Source organism: Kryptolebias marmoratus, linkage group LG12, assembly GCF_001649575.2.
Source record: "Kryptolebias marmoratus isolate JLee-2015 linkage group LG12, ASM164957v2, whole genome shotgun sequence".
Lineage (NCBI taxonomy): Eukaryota > Metazoa > Chordata > Actinopteri > Cyprinodontiformes > Rivulidae > Kryptolebias > Kryptolebias marmoratus.
In genome coordinates, this window is record NC_051441.1 from 1,556,443 (window position 1) to 1,577,330 (window position 20,888).

General features: G+C 41.1%; 3 protein-coding genes across 7 annotated transcripts in view; 1 reads left to right on the plus strand and 2 right to left on the minus strand.

Moving 5' to 3' along the window:
• rbfox3a (RNA binding fox-1 homolog 3a) overlaps window positions 1-20,888 on the plus strand; it is a 562,538-nt gene that overhangs the window by 44,403 nt on the left and 497,247 nt on the right. The window lies entirely within an intron of this gene.
• On the minus strand, window positions 405-6,053 carry cbx2 (chromobox homolog 2 (Drosophila Pc class)). Its single transcript, XM_017419526.3, has 6 exons — window positions 5,941-6,053; window positions 5,773-5,816; window positions 3,370-3,435; window positions 3,113-3,182; window positions 1,151-3,038; window positions 405-997 (listed from the first exon to the last, which is right to left on the minus strand). The coding sequence occupies exons 1-5, from the start codon at window positions 6,010-6,012 to the stop codon at window positions 1,764-1,766; spliced, it is 1,527 nt and encodes a 508-aa protein (XP_017275015.1). The 5' UTR covers window positions 6,013-6,053; the 3' UTR covers window positions 405-997; window positions 1,151-1,763.
• LOC108237718 (ectonucleotide pyrophosphatase/phosphodiesterase family member 7) lies at window positions 8,183-13,175 on the minus strand. The gene is made up of 6 exons (XM_017419343.3): window positions 12,845-13,175; window positions 12,280-12,425; window positions 11,332-11,961; window positions 9,835-10,069; window positions 8,620-8,743; window positions 8,183-8,439 (listed from the first exon to the last, which is right to left on the minus strand). The coding sequence occupies exons 1-6, from the start codon at window positions 13,077-13,079 to the stop codon at window positions 8,376-8,378; spliced, it is 1,434 nt and encodes a 477-aa protein (XP_017274832.1). The 5' UTR covers window positions 13,080-13,175; the 3' UTR covers window positions 8,183-8,375.

Here is a 20,888-nt window from a genome sequence, read left to right on the forward strand (position 1 = left end):
AAAAATCACTTTTTTATGGAAAATATTGGTTTGTCATTCAAACTAGGATTTTTTTTTTAATTAATGAAATTAAAGAACTAAGAACAAAATCACCTAAATGTGGAAGTTGTCTGTGTGCAGACAGAAGATTGGCTCATAGTTTTATCATTTAATTATTCATAAATCAGTTTAACAACTAAAACAAAACAAACACTGAAGTTAAAAAAGTAAAACAATCAAACCTGAGCTAAGTCCTAATTTACTTTGGAAGAAAAGCAAAATATGTGAAGAACATTTTAAAGCTGCAGGGAGGAGATTCACACAAAACCGAACTGTTTCATTTTATTATTATACCAATTTATCAACATATAGTTTTCTTTAAAGTAGTTCTGTGAAGTCACTGACTGGAAATGAAAAAGCAAACCTGTTCTTTGTACTATTTATTAGTAAATATGACAAGTGGCACAGAATACAAGACTTTATGACAATGCCCTAAAGATATTTAATTTGAAATAAATAGGTAAAACATCTTATTGACACGGTTAGTACATCTACAACAGCCCGGATGGTTTCCATCAGCAGAGTGGAAACGTGGCGACGGCTCAGGATCTTTATAAAACATCCGTGTTGTTCACCCGTCTCCCAGCAGGTCCGGTTCTTCCTGTACCCAGCTGTCTTTGTGTGAGGAGGAGGCGCAGGATTAACCAGAGTTCAGTCGAAGCTCCTCTCAGGGGAGCAGGACGGAGCTCCTGGACCCGTGTGTGGACGGGACACGATGCAAACAGAGAAACGGGGGATAAAAACCAAAAATCCAAATTGGTCCACAGGCGTCAGATCAGTCCTGTGGTCCACCTGCAGCAGCTGATGTCATGACCGTGAAACTCCAGTCCTGTTTGGGTTTTAGTCCCGGTGGAAGTCCTGCTGAAGGACGCAGACCTGAGGCAGGTGTGAGTCTTATCGGAGCGCCAGACGGAGGCCAACGCCACTTCCTGCCGTGGCTGAAATGATGCGCCTCCACCTGAAAGCATAAAAGTCCAACATATTTAGAGCTAAATGATGGGACACCCATCTTTTGTCCTTTTCATAAAGACATGAATATACACATGGAAAACAGAGGTAGCTAATTCATGAAACACTAAAAGTCAGAAAAGAAAATGTCTCTCATGCCCACCTTCAATGTTTATGCTGTGCCGTATAATAACTATTAATGGGATGAGGGGGGGGGCTAAAGCCTGTACAGGTCTACTGTAGATACTGTAGTTGCAGGAGAACTGGTGCTCGGTGTAGCTGTGGATCAGCGGTCGGTGCTGCAGTCTCATAATCCTGTAGCTGCAGGTTCAAGTCCCGGTCGTGTCAGGAAGGCCATCCTGGGAAAAACTATCTCCAAATGTTCAGTGTCTGTTCGCTGACTGGTGTCCCCCGCTGAGAGGAGACTGGAGCTTTGAGATGTTTCTGCTGGCCAGACAGATACGGGATTACCAACCAGCAGAGGTGGTTTTCATGGTCTTTACTTTGAGTCACAGAAATGGAGAAATCGTTTCAGTGGTTCTTATGGAAACTCAAGGCTCTGGACCTGTGGGTGACTGTGGTGATTCCAAAGTAGATCTAAACAGTGAAGATGGAGTTTTCTCTCTGTAACAAAGTGAGGACTCTCTGAAGCTGAGGCCAAAATGGGCAAATAAATAGTTCCAATCAGTTACTGACTTTCTATTCTTCTTTCTTTAGTATCTAAATCTTTTCTTTCCTAGAATAAAATATCGAAGTAAGTAACCCTGTGGTTCGGATCAGTAGTTGCGGATGCTGAAGAAGCCCACGCTCGTCGGGGACTCCTTCACCGTGACGGTGACCAGATTAGCCGTGACGTCGGTTACAAACACATGTTCGATCAGACTGCGGGTGGGCTTCCAGTCCTGGTTCTGGCTCACAGAGTGACCCTGTCCGGCACACGAGTCGTCAGGGTCCGAGTCCGAACTGCTCTCCTCTTCTCCGGTGCTCATTTCAGTGATTTTGGCTTTCTTGCTGCCTTTAGTGGGAATTCTCTCCTGCTGGTTCTGGATGTCCGGACAGGATTTGTCCAGTCTGCCTTGGACTTTGTTGGACTGGATTTCGTTCCCGTCTTTGTCCCCAACAGGCGGGGCTTTCCTGGCCAGCAGTCTTCCAGGTATGACAGGACTTTTAGGAGGATTGGACTCCTGGCTTTGTGGGACAGTGGTCTTCCTCGCTGGGTTTGATGGACCTCTCAGGTCCGACGCTGGTGTAGGACCCGGTCCCAGAGACTTTTTATTCTGAAGGTTGAGGGGCTGAGGACCGGAGCCCTGACTGGAGGCCACAGCTTTGGTACTGGGTGTCCGCTGCACGGTTGACACAGGGGCCGGGGGCTTCTTGTGTCCGCTGGGCGGGCTCAGAGTATGCTGAGTGCTCCCTTGAATGGGATGTTTGGATGTATTCAAATTCAGCGCTGCAACACCTTTTGATTTACAGGCAGCTGTTTTCAAATCCAGACTGGCTCCACTGTTCATGCTGGAGATGGACAGTTTGCCCTCAGTTCCACTTCGAATCTGGCTGGTTCTGTTCAGAGGGAGTGACGGGGTTTGGACCGGTGACCTGCTGGGTCCAACGGAGCTCATTTTGACCGCCCCACCCTGGACGGGACTCCGGTACTGAGCGGCCACCACATCTCTGGCTGAGCTGCGGTGGAAACCCATGAAGGTGAAGCTGGACGGGTGAACGGGCTTCTTGATGGCCCCTGGAAGGTCTGGGTCTTTGGTGGTCTTCAGGATCTTGCGGGGGCTCTTGCTCTGCAGGAACTCCTTCGCTTCAGGAGGTTTTTTGCTGCGTTTCTTTTGGGGCTCCTGCTTCATGACGATCTGCGCCTTCTTCTGGGGGACGGGGTGAAGCTCTCTCGTTCTCACAGCTGGGCTCGGTTGTTTCACGTGGCTTTCATCATCATCATCATCTGACGACGACGAAGAAGAGGAGCATGAGGATGAGGAATCACAGGACGATGAGGATGAAGCGGATGAAGAGCTGCTTGACTTTGAAGGCTCGGGGACATTCTCCTACAAGTTCAAGAACAAACAATAAAAGGTGTGTACGGAGTTAACGGGACAGTTCTGCTCGGACCGTTACTTACTAAGATCTTCCGGGGTCGTCCTCGGGGCCTTTTGCCTCTTTTAAGCATCAGAAGCTCCTTTTCCTGCTCTCTAATGAAAACAAATGGAAGGAAAGTGCTGTTAAACGAATCATTTACACACTTTGTTTCATGGAGTTCAGCAACGTTAGCACAAAAATGGAGCAAAACATTTTATTACCAACAAGTGCTGAAACACCCAAATTACAGGTTTAGTTTATTTTAAGCTTCAGCAGAGGACAGACTTAATGAACACGTACTTCTTGTTGAACGCAGCCAACAGTCTTGGATCAAGGATGTTTTCCTGAGGCTCCCAGCTGTTGTGTCTGAAATAATTGGAGATAAAGATTTTTACTGCAAAAAACTGAAAAGAACGAGCAAGGTGAGCCAGCAAACCTCCGAGCTCAGACTTCAGCAGATTCTGTTATCTCAGCGGGCTCTAACTTGGTGTTGGTCACCTGTGGGTCACCTGTGGGTGATAATCAGCTCTGTTATTACCAGGATGGCATAAACCCACAGCCCGGTTCTGAGGAGTCCTCGTTACTCACACCTGTTCAAATCTTAGACCCAATAAATAATTTGGATTTATCCTGATTTAAGCCCCAAACTGTTGGTGTTAACGTCCTCCAGGAAGAATGCAGAAACATTTCAGCCCTCAGCTTCCCAAACTTTTTCTTTTTAACATTATTAAATAGTATAAAATAAAATTACATTAATAAACATGGTAGAGAAAAACACTACCATAGCATATCTGATTAGCTGGTCCTTCCAGTAACCCTGATTTTAATCAGATTTTAACCGTATTTGACTTTAAGAGAAATGCTGTAACTCTGGCAGCTGGAGGGAAAAGATGGGTGAACTTTCGGAGCCAAGATGGCCGCCACAGCCTGGTTGACGTCTCTGCGGTGGTAGTAGCAGAGAGTCCTGTCCAACACGTCCTCTGAGCACCAACAGATGGAGCAGGAGGTTAAACCCGACTCATTTCTTTCATTTAGAGCTTTGACCCAGTGGTGCTGGTGACTTTTATTACTTCCTACTTTTGGCCATGGGTCCGTTCCGTCCCACACTCCTGTCTCTGTACGTCTCGGTACCCGACCTGACAGGAGAGGATTTATTGTGATCTTTAACACTCAGACGCAGTCATCTGCTTTGAGTTTGGTTCGGATCAGAGCTAGGACCGCTACAGATGGAGACGGAGATAGTTGAGAACTCAAAATAACGACAAACGGCGTTTTCATTAAAGTTTATCAAAGGGTTGGAATTTGGTTAAGATTATTGCTGCGTAAGAGAACAGATGAGTCTGAAGCATTCAAGCCCCAACCCTAACTTAACCCTAACCAGGTGAGAAGATGATGTTAATAAACTGTAAATTACTGATGATCAAAGTTGGTAAATTGGTAAACAGCCCCTTATTACATCCATAAAGGTCTGGGTACAAAATGAGCCAAACTAAAGGAGCACAAAGAGGTAAAAAAACAAAATAAAGCGCGTTAAGAGTTAATAAAATAAGCCAAAGATAAAGGTCACGTCTGTTTTCAAGGAAACGGTATCTGAAAGAAATTTCTCCACATTTCCAAACATTTGGTGAATCTCGTTTAAGTTCACCTGCACACGTTTATAAAACTGAAAACCACTTCTTATAATCGATGTTTTTTTGTTAATGGATGATCGTTTCGTCTGTCTGCTACCGAAATATCTGGAAGTTGCACAAAGTAACCATCCCATTCAAGATGGCCACCATAGCTAATCGACATTAGCAAACAGAAAGATAAATACAACTCAGTCAGGTTTACAGACGTTGAGTTAAAACAACCACACATTCAGTATTTTTGTCTGAAACGTTGTGAAGCAATCAGCTGTTAATTTGTCGTGATCTCTGAGCGAAACGCCTCCCGTTCGATGGACGAAAAGCAGCAGGTGACCTCGAGGCCTTAAAAGTTTGACCGTTTTTCCTCCTTTTCGCCTGGAAAGTTAAAGCCTGTCGGGTCTATTAGCTGTCAAAGGATTCAACGGGAAACTTCTGGAAGAACAAAAATAAAATAAAAATAAATCTAAAACGGACAAACCGGTCAGCTATCTGAGCTACATGCAAATGTAAGAAAAAAAACAACCTTTCCCTTCATGACTGGGACTGAAAAGCCTTTTCTGATCAGCATTCAGCAGAGAAATAATCAACCCCCACCCTTTTCACTGCACACACACACACACACAAAGGATGTGGTTCTAACAGAAAACCATGGAGGTGGCAGGCAACAGTGTGCCTGATGGTGGATTACAGGAACAATGTGCAGAAAAACAAATGATAGAAACCAGGAAATAAAACTGATCAAACCTAATTTAATCATTCAGGTTTGGTTGATTTATTGAGATAGAGTCCTGCACAAAAACTTGACAAAAAACAAACAAAAACAAGTTATAAAACCAATCTGTGCAAAGATTTAAACAACAGGGAGCACGAGGGTTGAATTGATGCCGAATTACGGATGAAAGTTCCTTTAAGGAACTTAAAAAAAACGGAGTTGTTCTGAACAAAAGGCTCCCAGAAAGAAAACAGAACGAGGTTCGGGCTCGGTACCGCGGGCTGCAGTGTAACGGTTCGGCTCGGTTCGGAGCGTGTTGTTGTGTTCATTGTTTGGGGGCTCGGCGGCACCACTTGCACTTACTTGGACGACCATCCCCTCCACTTCACGAGAAACTCCAACTTTCCCTGGAAAAAAAAAAGAAAAAAAAGAAGTGAGGGTAAAAAAACCCAGAAGCAGAACGTTTATTAAAAACCACCGAAGAAGAAGAGAAGCCGTGAATTAAGGTGAAAGTTATTTGGAAACGCCGACCTTCCTGAGCCGTTTGTTTAAAATGCACTCCGCGTCAAAAACCTGCTCTCCGACGGCGCTCAGCTCCTCCATGTCTGCCTTCACCCCGAAAACCGATTCTTCATGAAGAGGCACGAGCCGCGCTCAGCCAATCACAGGCGCGCTGGCTCACAACCGGACGTTCGGAGCGACGCCTTCAAAATAAAAGCTCCCCCGTTATTTTTTTTTTAAAGGCCTAGCGTTTCATGTCAGAGTTTTAAACTCAGATCATTTTATGATAAATGAAACAATTGCAGCTGTTTTGGTCCAACCTTGTAATTGACGTTAAAGTGGTTTCATGCCAGATTGTTTGATCTTGCTGATGTAAGAGACTTAAAACTGGGAATGACCCTAAACACACTCGAGTAGTGTAAAAAAGACCGTTAACTGTCTTGAAATGACCCAGTCCAAGTCCACACCTGAGACTTTTGCAACAACTGTAATGGAGACAGATTTTTGTACACATTTTTCCCAGCCTTGTGCAACCCGTTTATTGTTAAATTTGTAGTCAGTGTTTATGTACATACTATACATACATACTTCTATTAATGTTGGGCTTTTGGACAGACAGATTGGTGCAGCTTCTGCAGTATTATGTACTCTGTAGCGGTCTCTTGTGGTGAAGAGGGAGCTGAGCTCTGGGTAGTGACTGAAAGATCGAGATCTCTGATACAGGCGGTCCAAATGAGTTTTCTCTGCAGGGTAGCTGGGCTCTCCTGCAGGGTGAGAAGTTCAGATTTCCAGGAAGGACTCGGACTTGCTTTGCTCTTGCTGATAGAAAACTTGGATCAGCAGTTGCCATGGAAACCCACACCATGAAGCTCTCTCCTCTCTGTTCCTGAGCTGATCTGAAGGAAACATAGAGTCTGGAGGTCTGGAGATGTTGACTCCGAGCTCCTCAGCATCCTCTGAGCCACTCTGTGGTTTTACATGGCCGACCACTTCATGCTGTCACTTCCACTTTGTTATAAAACCACCAACAGCTGACGGTGAAGCATTTAGTAGCATCAATGGACTAATTGAACAGGAGGCATCCTGTCACGGCACCACGCTGGAACTCACTGAGCTCCTGAGAGCGACCCATTCTTTCACTAATGGTTGTAGAATCAGTCTGCATGCCTAGCTGCTGGATTTTATACACCTGTGGCCGTGGAAGAGACTGGAACACCTGAATTCACTGATTGGGATGGGTGAGTGAATACTTTTGAGCGTTTCAGGCAGTCATCACATCTGAAAGATTCAAGAAACGGGAGGTTCTGGTGGACAGAAAATCTGAATTTATTCTGATCATCCAGACTAAAGAAAGGCTTTTGGTGTGTACTTGAAAATGCAACAGAAAAGCATAACAAATATTTCAGAACTGTTTACAAAATGCTTGTTTGACAAATACACATTTTCTAACAACTGTCACGGTTTTCACACAACTTTGTCACTGGAAACACAAACTTACATTTACTATTTATGAATATAATCGGGTAAAATGTTTTGATGAGGAGCCATTTTATTCTCTGCAAAAAGTGAAAAAGTTAAAATCTACAAGAAAAAACAAACATTTTGTCTGATTTTAACATTAAGATGCAATTTTGAGCTTTTTAGTTATCAGATGTTAAAGCACACAAATATAGAAACTACTTTATTTGGTAAAACTAAACAAAATATTCATAAATTACTAACAAAAAATACACAAGTTATGTTAGTCAATTGCATAAAAATAGAAAATAAGGTTGAGTTCTATTGTAATTTTGTCTGTTAATTAATAAAATGCACACTATCATTAAAAAGTACACTTTTTTTATTTTGCATTATAAATAAAATGATTAACTTTAAAAAATGTATTAAAACAAGTGGTTGTTGCACAATATGCTATTATCCCCAGAGCAGAAACGCAACAAGAGAAGGCATTTGTTAGTCATTAGAATAGTTTAAATTTGAAAATCCTAACCGGAAGTTCCATGCCCACCTGTGTAACTTGACCCTGATGCTCCAGGGCGGCGCTGAAATATGACACTCCGCAGCTCCCGTAGTCAAAACGTGATCCTTTGTAAGTGCACGTAGCTCACGCGCTTCTTATCATTAAAATTCAGTTTTCTGAATGTTTTATTAATAATAAACAGTTTTAAAAGCTTTGAAGACCCGCCTTTGCAAGAAAACAATCAACATAAATAGATTTTATTTACAAATTTGAACCAAAACAGATGATAAACAAGATAAAACATGAAGATAATTCACTCATTAACCTTTTAATTACAGCTAGTTATCAAAAAGCTACAAACTTTGTTCACTTACACTTTATGGTCTTTATCTAATCAAACCAAACAGCAGCTTTAAATAATTTATTCCCATTCTTCAGAACTTGGTAATATATATTTTTTTGTGCAGCTTATCCAGTGGAAGATTAGTTTTTTCTTCTGTGACGATCAAAATGAAGTTTGTTTCGTTTCCTCTTTTTCTTGAACATCTTCGAAGCTTTCGGATCTGAAACTGAGAAATAAAGGTTGGAGGTGAGGTTGAGAGGAGCATACCGGTTCAAAGTTTCTACATTTAGGTTTTTAAATGGCTGCAGATCAATACATGAAACTGACATTAGAAAATAGTATAAAATGTTTTTATAGTCCCCTCATGGCTCAAATAAAAAATAGCTGATGAATATAAGGTTTTTACCTTTCATTCTTGCGTTTCCTCTTGATTATTTTGAGTGATATAGTCGCTATAAAAACTACAGCTAGAAACCCAGCTACTGCAGCCAATCCAGTGAAGGCGTTTTTCAGGAAGTTGATATTTCCACCTAAGAAGAGAAACAAACACATTAACATCTGATTTTCAAACTCTTTAAATCCATTAATTTGTAAATTAAACTGAAGTAAAAAACAAACTACTGAAGGAACCTGACAAAGAACAAGGAGCTCAAAATTCAAAATGCCTGTTTCACATTTGATGACCCAAAACGACATGCAAGAATTGGAATGATCAAAACTTGAAATAATGACGACAAATACAGGTAAAAAGAACCAATATGAGGTGCAACAGAAAAGAATAGAATATGAGATAATTAAAATTAGACAATAATTAAAATAGTCTCAAAAGCTGCTCAAAAATGAATAAATTCAACATCAAACAAGAAATTGATGTAACAATATGAGAAATAAATCAAGATTGACCAAAATAAGATCCTTATTCATCATTTAGTCTTCGATGAATCCCTGACAATCACTGGAACATTATGATTGTCCTCCTGTCGGAGCGCCTGGTCTCTTGTGGGTCTTCAGATGGTTCTGTAGGCCGATTCTTGGTCCATGAGTTCTGGTATGGTGGGCGGATGTATGGATGGTGTGGTAGTTTGACGGGTTGTTGTTTTTCTTTGACTCAGCAGCACAGCGGAGGTCCCTTCCTTCATGGACCGTCCTGCTCCTCGTGTCTTTATTTAGCAGGTGTTGAGGTCGAAGCAGAACTTTCTCAGGTGGGTTTTAAGGCATTCTTTTATGTCTTCTGCCCTCGTTGGGTGGGTTGTCCCTCCTTCAGAAATTATTTGGTAGCGTAGTCTCAGGTGATGTTGGGGATTTTGGTTTCCTTCATTACTCTGGTGTTCGGTCACCTATCCTTCCAGCTGATCCTAAGGATCTTACATCAGTATTGCTGCTGGTTCTGCTCCTCCTGCAGGTGGTCCAACTTTCAGCAGAGAACACAAGACTCCTGCTTGGTAGATGCATCATTTAGTTCTTGTTTGAATATCTGTTTTCTAGTCGTCATTAGCATACTCTGTGTGATGATGGATCTTCTTCTCAAAGGAAACGTGCTTCACTACTTGTTTTGGTCTGGACAGAGGTCTGAAATAAAAGCTGGATGTTCTGAGACTGAAGGAGCAGCAGAAGAACTCACCTTTGCTCGTAACGCTCGTAACCAGCATGTGTTTGGTGGCGTCCAGGTGGCCGTCGTTGACCTCAGGTTGGATGCCCAGGATGTGGCACATCATTGGGTAGATGTTTACCGTCTCGAAAGGCCCCACCTCCAGGTTCTTGTGGAAAGCTGGCCCCACGGCCCTGAAGAACGGCTTCATGTCCATCTCCAGGTTGTCATAGCCGTGCTCTCCTTGGTTGAACTGAACTGGGAAATACTGCGAAGGAAAGAAGGGATGATGTAACTAACATGGCCCAGTTTGTTGGGTTCAGTTAGAGGGGAACATTGACAGAGCAGTCTTTTTAAAAAAAAGCTGAACAGATCTCTACATCTTGGCCTACTTCCAGCAGAGGGAGATATTGGCTAAGCAAAAACCAGCCGACACCTTTGTGAGAGGGGCTTTTCCCTCTTTGTGCCTGCTGTTAAACAATGACATCGGTGAAAGGAGGTTTTCTTTTTTTTAATTCATTCAGAACATTTTAAAGAAACAAACTACTACTTTTTAAATGATATAATATGACCAAATGTATGCTGAATAAAACTGAGTATTTGGAACATTGAGTTATTTTAGAAATGACGTAACAGTCTATCCTGTTCTGGAATCAAACAAATGAGATTAAAGCACAAAGGGAGAGAAGAAAGAGTCAGCTAATGTCTCAATCACTGCCGGTCATAACCCCGAGCCTTGAGATCCCACTTCATGCAGCTGGCTCGCTGCTGTACTTTTGAAGTCCTGATGTGACGGTTCAGTGTGGACTGACACATTCAGCTGAAAAGTGGCTGCGCACTGGAGTAGCTGAGTGAGTGTGGAGCCAAATGAAAATGCTAATTTTGAATTTTGAGGCATGAATTGCTTCATGAAGCATTCGAGAGCGCTGCATGTCATCCGCCAGGGCCTGGATTATCCGTGCAAATGCACTTGATTAAAATTGTAATGTACCAAGATTAGAATTTAACTTGTTGTTACTGATTGAAAAGAGCTCAGTTTCACAACTTCCAGTGAGTCGATTTTAGGTAATTTAATTATTCCTGAGGTCAAGGCAGGAGCATATTTCAGGATTAAATGTGATGACACGTACAGATTAGTTATCAGCGTTATCTCTCTGTGTATAAGTGCATGTCATTTGCTTTCCTCAGGACCAATCCAGAAGACCATAATTATATAAATTTACTGACTTGTGTTAATATGTTACGACAGCTGCCATAGCAGGAAATGTAAATGTTTGCTGTTTTGAATGTGGCAACTTGCATAAGCACAATTGGCAATTTCTTTTACCCTTTAAAGGGTAAATCAATAGGATTTGCTGTGGGCAGAAAACTGCAGCAGCAACTGTCACTCCGTTGCACATCTGACGAAAAGCAAGGCGCTGATATAAGTGGAAACATCTGATTTATGCTATTTTTACTGCTGCAGCTGATGTATCGGCAGCAATCAATTCTTGAGCGACAATAAAGAATTTTTAATGTCTACCAACGCACCCCGCTGATTACATATCCAGGGTCAGCCCATAAAACGATGGGCAGGATGCGGTCGTTGTTTGCGAAGTGAAGGTGCTCTGGCATCTCTTCCTTCTTGTACACGTGCAGATGTGGGTGAGCCCCCTTCAGGGTTTGGTAAACCTTCTCCAGCTTCCCGGGCTTAGGCAGCAGCATCCCAGAGGGGCCGTAGTCCACCAGGTGGAAGGACAGGTCACTGAATAAAAAGCCCGGGATCTTCTTCAGGATGATTTCCTCCACCATGCCGTTACGGAACACCGTGCTCATGCCGTGATCTGCTGTGAGGATGATGTTGAGTCGGTCAGTCAGCCCGTGCCGATGAGCTGATTGTCGAATGTAGCCCACAGTTCTGTCCACTTGCTTCACCATGTCTCTGCGCTCAGGTGAGTCCGGGCCGAATCTGTGGCCCACGCCATCTGGCTCACCGAAGTACAAGGACACGAAGTCCAGATCCTGATCTCTGAACCAGCCCATCACCATGTCAGTGTTCTCTTGCCAAGCGGTCTCGTTCTTGTAGTTGTAAAGCTGGGGCTCCACTTCGCGGTTCATAACAACCTGTCCCTGGTAACTGGAAGCGGTGCCAGGGAAGTGAACAGAGCCAGCTTTCAGACCCTGGAAAGGGGAGGAAAAACAGGCTACATTTACATAAATATGACAAGTAAGTGCGCACTTCATCAGCTCAAACTGTGGGTCAACACAGAAGGAAATCAAATCAGCCATTGCTGTATTTTTAATTAATTTCCTTCCACCTACAGCCAAACCTTTTGCTGTCAGTATCTATCTCTTAACATCTATGCCTGCAGGATAATTTGCAACTGAAGTGTCTGAAATCACTAAGCAGAGCTTCAGAGGTGTTTTGTCAACAGAAATGGTTTCTATTGCTGTAAACAGTCTCTCTCGGTGATGAGATGGAAATTGTGCTGCTCAGACCTGCCTCTGTGCTGTGATCCAGATCGGCAGGGAACCATTGTCCCACCACTCATTCACAAACTGAGTCGGATAGTAGGGCTTCTTCACAGAGGTGGTTGTGTTGAACCACATGTTGTGGATTACCCCGTGGTTCTCGATGTAGCGCCCTGCAGAAGAGAATCGCTGTCAGCCCTGCCTCCACTCATTATTCATAGCGTGACACATTTACATTAAAAATTCTATCAACTTAATGGGTGGAGTGGCATGATGCTTTTGCATGAGGTCTTACGACTAACTTTGGAGATTAAGAGAATTTAATTTCAAGGAAGTTAAATTTCCTTTAGTAGGCACTGATGATTTGAGTCAAAATAAGAAAGGGAACAGAATTCTTCCTTCAGTCATCCAAGTATAATCATCTTACTCAGCTATAAAAGCTGTTGAACCCGGGGACATTCAATTACAACCAATTCCTCTTTCTTGTGCCTTTTTTTTAACCAATTTTTGCAAAGTAAACTCAGAGCAGTTTTCTGTCATGATATGCAGATCCATTTCCATGCTAAAGAGCTGCTGTCGAACCGTGCTTTACCTGTTAGGAGGGTGAAGTGTGCTGGACTGGTGATGGTCAGGTATGGAGGTGTAACATACTGGGCTTTGACTCCATCCTTGGCCATTTGGTCAAGGTTTGGAGTGTCCACATCGCGGTCGTAATCCCACCGGAAACCATCGAAGGAAACGAGCAGCAGCTTCTGTCTTTCTTTTCTCACTGGAGCTCCGAGGACGAAGGAGGCCCAGAGGAGGCAGAGACTGGTGGTCCACAGCATGACGACGAACACCTCGCAGGTCTTACCTGACCCCGTCCTGCAGCTGAAACTCCTCACTTACAGGAAAGTCTGCCTCTTTTCATCTCAGCGCAACAACTTCTGAACAAAGTTTCACCGTCTTATCTTATTGATTGGATGGACTTTATCTCAGCTCTCTCTGCATGCAGCCTGATGAGGTTTATGAGCCAGTTTTATGACTGGGAGTTGTGTTCACATTGAATCCCCCCCTCCCCCCTCCCTCATTTCAGTCTTGAGTACTGGCAGTAAAGCAGATTAATCTCTCTGGGCATCTTGCCTGTTTCTCCCCTAACTCTGTTGTTGATGCTGCCTTTCTGTTTGCCTGCCCGCCCGTCTGTGAGCTGGAGTTTCCTGTGAATCACTGACAATGAGGGAATGACACTTTGATGGGTTTCACCTTGAATTGGGATGCTGCGTGATTGATCTGACACCAGGAAAATGAAGAGGAGAGTGAGAGTATATATCTCATCAGCTACCAGTGGTCTCTCAAAAAGCAAAGACACTAATAGACATATTTGTTTTAATAACTCCATAGATTTGTCTCTGGATGTTGTTTTGGTCCTTATAAAAGTTAGAATGCAATGAGCATAAAGTGTCCTTAGTGTTTTATCTCGGCTCATACTCTGTATTCCTGTCCCGACATTATATATCACCACAATGTGATGTAACCTTATCAATGTCCATCAAATTGCTAGACAAGCTACGTCTTCAGATTTGTTCTTTATTGTGTGTGTCCTTGGCAGAAGTTCAAGGGAATCGTCTAATCTTTATGGAGATAAAGGATAACATTCATCAGCTTTCATTTACCTCATTCATATTCATCAGCTTTCTCATACTAACTCTATCCACTCGTCGTCCACTGTCAGCAAGATTTGGAGAAGTGTTTTGGACTGCTGAGACCAGTGGGAGCCTCAGATCTCTGCTATGAGAACTTTATCAAACACACACACTCTGAACTTGTGGGGCATTCAAACTTTATCTGACCTGCTCAGTCCTGAGCAGAATTTCCAGCGGGATTCTCACTTTCTTGAAGAAGAAAAGTGAGGTTTTTGCCTTCAGCGCTCCCTGCTGCGGTACACCTTTCCCACACAAACAGCCAGCCAAACATCTTCACCAGCTGCACTAAAATAAAGACACTGCATTGCTCACATAGGTTTGACTTTTCAGATGTAAATGAGCTTCGACGTCCTCATGGATTGTGCGTATTACCAGTTTCTGAATCCCAGATTTTTAAACACAACCTGTTACAGATTACCATCCCTTAAGGCACGTTTATGAGCAGGAAAGGTTAAGATTAAAAAGGTTGCAGTGTTAATAAAAACAAGTACTGATAATCTTTTCTTTGTGATGATCTTTAGAGAGGTCATGTCATTACAGCTTACAGACAGGTTTCTAGTTCCAGCTGTACTCGATATACTGACATAGACCCAAAACATTTAGACTTTTACTGATAACCAACTCCTCTACCAAGTGGTTAAACCTTCACTTGTGGCTTTGGACTTCTTGCTATCAACTTTTTATGGTTGCAGAATAATCCCTCAAGGTCTTTTTTATGATTTGGAAAAGCAAACAAACATACAAATTGGGTCACCTTTATTTTCTCCCCTAGAAAAACATTTTTTATAAATTCTTCTTTCATTCAGTAGACCTATTTTAAAAAGAAATGCAATAAATTGTTGAATTTATAGTGCCAAAAATCATAAAGACAGTATGAAACAAGTGTGCAGGTTTTAAGATTTACTTGGCTCTATACTTCTCTGATGAAATAAAACTGAGAGATTTCATATTTGGTTTGGCAGACTTCCTTTAATTTAATAAAATCTCTTTCAGCCCTGATTTCAAAAATAAGTTGAGATAAAAATATCTTTCTATTTTTTTAAAAAGCATTTTAGCATTCATAACAAGCAACAAAAGGTTAAAGATGCTGTTTTGTCCCATTCTTCTTTCAGAAACTTTGTAATTTGGGAAACAATGTAGTTTGGGGCGGCCATATGGAACCCATATCCAAGAATATCTAAAAATAGCAATGCTGCTTTGAATAAAGTTTGTGCTGCAACTTATATTTCCCTTCCTGCATAGAAGTATTATTATTTATTCTGCCTACTGATTAGAAGGGTGAACTAAGTGTGGCTCATTACAAGTGGTCTCTGGAGACCAGAAGTGGGTGTTTACCAATGAAAGTGAGCATTTTTTGGAAACGGTTGGCGTTCTTCCTTAACGAGATCTGATTGGCTAAATCAAACTCCTCGAGTGTGCAGCAACTGCAGAAGTTGTGTCAACAGAGAAGCTTCTCGACACAAATAGTTGTTTTTGTTTGAACTCTAACACAGTGACATCTTTCAGGCAGTTAAAGCTTTAGCAAATGTTCGCAACAAGCTTATGGTTTTTATGGCAGCATCTCTTATTTTAAAACACCCACTTCCTGATTTTAGGATTCGGTCGAATCGTTTTTTGTGCTCGAAGGCCGTCCACTTGTTGATGAAACCGCCTACTTTAGTTAATAAATGTCTATTTGTGTTCTGCAGAGATCTGGGCTTGTTTTCTTACTTGTGTTTTCTGTCATTAACCTGTTAATGACTTATGAGTGACTGTAATTACAGAAATATTTAAGCCTGTTCCATAAAAACAAAGCGTGTCACAATGTATTTACAGAAGCAGCGATCCAGAGATCCACTTCCTCTTTGTGGGTGCAACAAGTTCGCCTTTGGGTTAGTAGGGCTAAGAAATGACTCTTTGGATATGCTAATTATAGGACACAATAACTTCAATGTATAAAACAAGATATCATGATTCTGGGCAGAAGGAAATGCCATATATTGGGTGAAAACGTGAAGAAGGGCACATTGATGATGCGATAAAGTAAATTTAAATAATTTTAGGAATCTCCCAGCTTTAATTGAGTGTTTTCTTCTTGTAAGAAGGAACATGCATTGGATGCATACAGTTCAAATAATGTTCAGAGTCAACCAGTCTTTTATACCATCTTACATAAGACCTATTTTAAAGGTACATAATGAGGTCTTCTGGTTATCTTGCAGTTGATAAAATCATTGATATCTTCCTCTGGTTATCTGATCTTTGATGAAATCACTCCTATCCTGTTCTAAGGTCACGTCATCCACTTTATTCCTCTGATTTGACAAAATATTTACATTTTCAGCCTCACTTAGCATGTAAATCACATGTTGACATCATCAGTTTAAATATTTTTATTACTCATTAGTAGCTCCTAACTGGTCAATATTCTACTTTATATTTATTGTTGCAGTGAATGATTCCAAAAAAAACAACTGAAATGGTTTTCATTCATACCCAGTTTGCTCTGCAATAACTCAAAATAAATCAAATTACAGCAAATTTTAATCTACTTTCACATTTTTATTTTATTTTTTTTTGTTACAGAAGTCAGATATTTGTGAATGTTTCTGGATCCAGATTTTTTTTCTCAGCCTTTATTATGAGTTATTGTTAATTTATTATATATTTCATATATATTTATTATAGTTTTTCACTATTTAGAGCTTTCATCCTGTAAGTAATCAGAATCATTCCTGCATTGGATTCTCATTTAACACCATATTATCTAAATTTTGAAACCTTTAACATAAATAATTTCTAAGTTCTTTCTTTCAACTTGTTGCAAATATTAGTTTGTTTACAGTGTTAAAGAACTAAAAATGGAAAGACTAAGTGTTTTATGTGTAGTTTAACTACAGACCAATTTAAAACAATGGATGATGAACTAGTCCTGAGTTTACAAGTTTAGCTGTTTGAGATTTAAATAAAAAGACAAACACCATCCCTCCCCCTCCTATATTGATGTTAAAACCCCAATCAGTTCTGCTAAACACAACTTTGGACTCGCCTACTAAGCTGCTCTGTTGCAGCTAAAACCAGAAAAGTTGCTTTTAAGGCTGCTTTGGATTCAGTGATTTATTTCAGTCTTCATACAAAAGATCTAAATGTCCCAGAAAAGTATAAAATGAAGCTTTTTAAAAACAATTTTCCGAGCTTTTCTTCTCCCTGAAGTCAGAGCAGTTTAAATATATGATCAGATGTTAAAGCAAACCTCCAGAACACACACCGAGCGTCTGGGTCTTAAAGCAGAATTTCTGATGAAAGACGAGCGAGATCTAAATGTAAAATACATAAACACAACCACGCCTTTGTAGGATGAAACTAAATCCTCGGCTGCATCTGTATTCTGCTCACTTTGGAGTTTGAATGGAGCCTGCTCTCCTCCCCGCTGTGACTGGAAGGAAACCATCAAGATGGTGCCAGCATGCTGAGATCGATGCGTTTTGAATTGTGTGCAAACAAACTTTTAATGCATGAGAGGCTCATTATCAAGTTATGTGAGACTAAGTCCATGTGTAAATCTCCGAACTCCACTGCAAGCACACGTGCGCCGATAACGGCTGCAGATAAACATTTTAACAGCATGTTAAACGCCGTCAGTCATCACGCTGGAGAGGCTCACTGTGTCGTTTTATCTTGTTGGCTGCAGACAGTGAGATGGTGGAGCAATAAAATCTAAACTATCTGTGGCTGCTGCAGCTAGTCAACCTTAGCAAACACAAAAATGGCTTTAACTCAGTCAGTTTTACAAATATTGAGCTCAATGTTGGCGTGGCAGTAGCTCAGTCATCCCCAACCCAGACTCTGTTCGCTAACGGGTCATGCAAGTTTATTTTTGTCTGGAAATTTAACGTTAATTTCTGAAGTCAACTCAGTTCAAGAAGTCAGCCACTAACTGACTTCATCTACAGATCCTGAGTTAAAACATGGCGTGGTAGCTGCTGACAGCCAATCCATGTATATTATCAAGCCCCTTTTTTAGAGGGATTGCACAAGTTATTCAAGAATGACTGTCCCATTCTTTAATGCACAATAACATGAGGGGGACTGGCACCATTAAATGAACAATTCTGTGGTTTTGTTGGCAAATTAGAATTAATATTTCAAATGACAATATAAAAACAATAGAACATTGTGAAAGTGAGTGAGCTTTCAGATGATGAACAAACTCTGCAGCATCCATCTCTGTTATCAAGCTAACTGAATTCCACCTCATTGTTAAACTGTTTGCTTTGGTTCAGTAAACTCACAGCTCAGCTGCAGCAAAAATACCCAGAAAGACAAAGATGGGATGATGGACGCCTGTGGAAGGAGGCGGAGCTTCTGTGACCTCACCTTTTGGTTTAGTTTGACCTTTGGTCACTGCATGGATGAGTTTTTTAAGACAGAAGTGGACACATTTGGACAGAAGAGATTTATGCTGGAAAATAATGCATGAAGGCTGATTTTCCAGTTTTGATATTTCTTTAACTTTGGGATTTTGGCCAAAATGAACATCTGCAGTGAGGAGGAATAGATGGAAGGAAATTATTCCGTTCATGAGAGAAGTTGTTGCTTTTTGGATGCAAGTTGTTGATTTGGTTTGAAGCCAGTCCTGAGTGTTAGATCTGTGTCGTTGCACCTGAATCTAGTTTTATTTTCATTAATATCTTTTTTTTGTTTGTTTTTTAGCTTCTAAGAACTTCATTTCACCTCGAAGTTACAGAGAGCGTAAACAGAAGGAGAATGGATGTAAAATACAGCTTCAGATAATTTGTGATCATTTAAAACGAGTAAGAAGATATTTACAAAGTCAACAAAACAAGCATCAACCAGTTTGAAAACAAATACAAAACTATCATCTTCACAAAGTACAGAAAGAAGTACACAAATATATTTTTATACAAATGTCTTGTCAGTCTAAAAGGTGTGGAAATGTTTTGGTAGTTCATTTCTTTTAACACCACAGGGTCAAACAAGATAAACTTGTTTTACTGCCTTCAGCTTCTCTGATGGTCCCTCTGTACCGCAGTTCTTTACACTTTAAGTTCTTTAAGTGAAGTAATTTGGGGTGATGGGGTGATGGTTTGGCTGCAGCAGAACTGGACTCCTCTCACCTGTAAGACAGCCGTTCTGATACCTGAAGACACCTGAGGACAGTTTATGATTCAAAGTTATACATTGTGAACATGCGATGACAGCAGAAGTTCACAGCGAGGCGAACTTACAGACAAAACTTCATTTTTTAATAAAAATAAATGCATTCCTTGTCATCCTACCCCAGTGTCTTCGCTGGGTGCATTAAAGTCCATGTCAGCGCTTCGTCAAGCTGAGGCTGACCTTGAGCGTCTGCCTGTGGAGTCGAACAAAGCCTGCGTATGAATCCTGCTTCTGTAATGTGCGCTGACATTGATTTGATAACAGTGAGATTAACATATAGAGAGGCTGCAGTCATTTCCACCTGAACTGCACAGCACAGCACACATAACATACATTATTAAAACGGAGCAGAAGGAAAGTGACAACAAATATTTTCATAATATAGTAGTTCTTCCTTCAACGGACCCCGGCTGTAGCATATAATTATAATCTTTCGACCCTTCAAGAGTCCATCGGAAGATAATGCTCTTTCTTAAATATTTATTGCCTGCTCAGGCTGTGTGACCTGAAGTTATTTAGCAGGACATCAGAATGTAAAACGAATAAATTCTAGTTAATGATCCACTAAGAAAATGGTCATAAACATAAACTATACCTGTGGGTTTAAAAAAGTTAATGTGTGCTGAGTTATTGCCTTGTCATGGTGAGATCTGATACAGCTGTGCAAGTTTTTCTTTTAAGCTCAACTTAAATAGCATCAATTCATAACAAAAGTCATCTTAAGGCAACTCCAAATCATGAATCCAGTTTAGATCCAGACTCATTCCCGTTATAATAAAAACCTCTCACATAGTTTGTTATGAAATACTAATTAGTAAAAGTTAAAGCCAGCAGATTGCATTAATTGATCACAACCTCTCATCCTGAGCAGCATAAAAGAAACAAACCTCCCAAATCAGAATCAGGATGGGCGGCCATCGGCCTCAGGCAGCTGGGGGTTGAGAAGGCAGAAAATTAATTAATTTAGGAAATCCGGATGATTTAGATTGCTATAAGGTCAACAGCTTTCCTTAAAGTTCTGATGCAGCAGAATTCTTCACAAAAATATAAGTTCTGATGCTACATTACGATGCTGCTTACAATGATTTTACTTTTCATTGACAGCATCAACCATAGAAGTAAAGGATGTTTTTGAATCCAGTTCCTTTGAAATATTTCCTCTGAGTTCTGCAGTTATTTTAATGCTCGGCTATAAAAGTGAGTCAATCTTCACTCACTCTTACGTGTCCAGTCTTACGACTGGTTTTACATGTTTGTATGATTTCATTATTGCAAAAGGAAAGAAAAATACTCTTATATTTACCAGTGTTGGGTATGGTATTTGTTGATGTGTGAACGATATAAAATGCAGACACCTTTTGTGTTATTGTAGTGATAATTACTGCCCATATAATAAAATAAAACACTGACCATTCTGCCTTTTGTCTGATGACCTTTCACTTTTTTTTCTGCTGGCGGCTTCTTTTGAACAGCAACAACAAGTGTCCAGATGCTGCTGGTGGATTAACTGATCGTGATCAGCCCAACCACCTCTAGAAAAGCAGGATTTTTGTCACTTTGCTGCTCTGGAGCGTACAGGTGTGTTTACACAACTCCAAGGGTGAAAAGGCTTTAGCAACTCCTGCTGCTCATCAATCTGAGAAGGGTCAAAGGTCATTTCCAAACTATTTGGACTCCATCATTCTACGCAGAGGAAGATTATTCACAAGTGGAGAACATTCCACTTGTCACAACACATTCACCCCAAAGGTCAGACTGTGCAGTGATCAGAGAAATAAGCTCAGTCTGAGAGAC

Excerpts from the sequence above, each read along its gene's own strand:
- cbx2 (XM_017419526.3), bottom strand. The coding sequence starts at position 6,012 with ATGGAGGAGCTGAGCGCCGTCGGAGAGCAGGTTTTTGACGCGGAGTGC. Across the intron at positions 5,817-5,940 it reads TAAACAAACGGCTCAGGAAG|GGAAAGTTGGAGTTTCTCGT; the intron begins GTCGGCGTTTCC and ends TTTTTTTTCCAG. Across the intron at positions 3,436-5,772 it reads TGGAGGGGATGGTCGTCCAA|ACACAACAGCTGGGAGCCTC; the intron begins GTAAGTGCAAGT and ends CAATTATTTCAG.
- LOC108237718 (XM_017419343.3), bottom strand. The coding sequence starts at position 13,079 with ATGCTGTGGACCACCAGTCTCTGCCTCCTCTGGGCCTCCTTCGTCCTC. Across the intron at positions 10,070-11,331 it reads CTGGATATGTAATCAGCGGG|TATTTCCCAGTTCAGTTCAA; the intron begins GTGCGTTGGTAG and ends TTTCCTTCGCAG. Across the intron at positions 8,744-9,834 it reads TACGAGCGTTACGAGCAAAG|GTGGAAATATCAACTTCCTG; the intron begins GTGAGTTCTTCT and ends TTCTCTTCTTAG.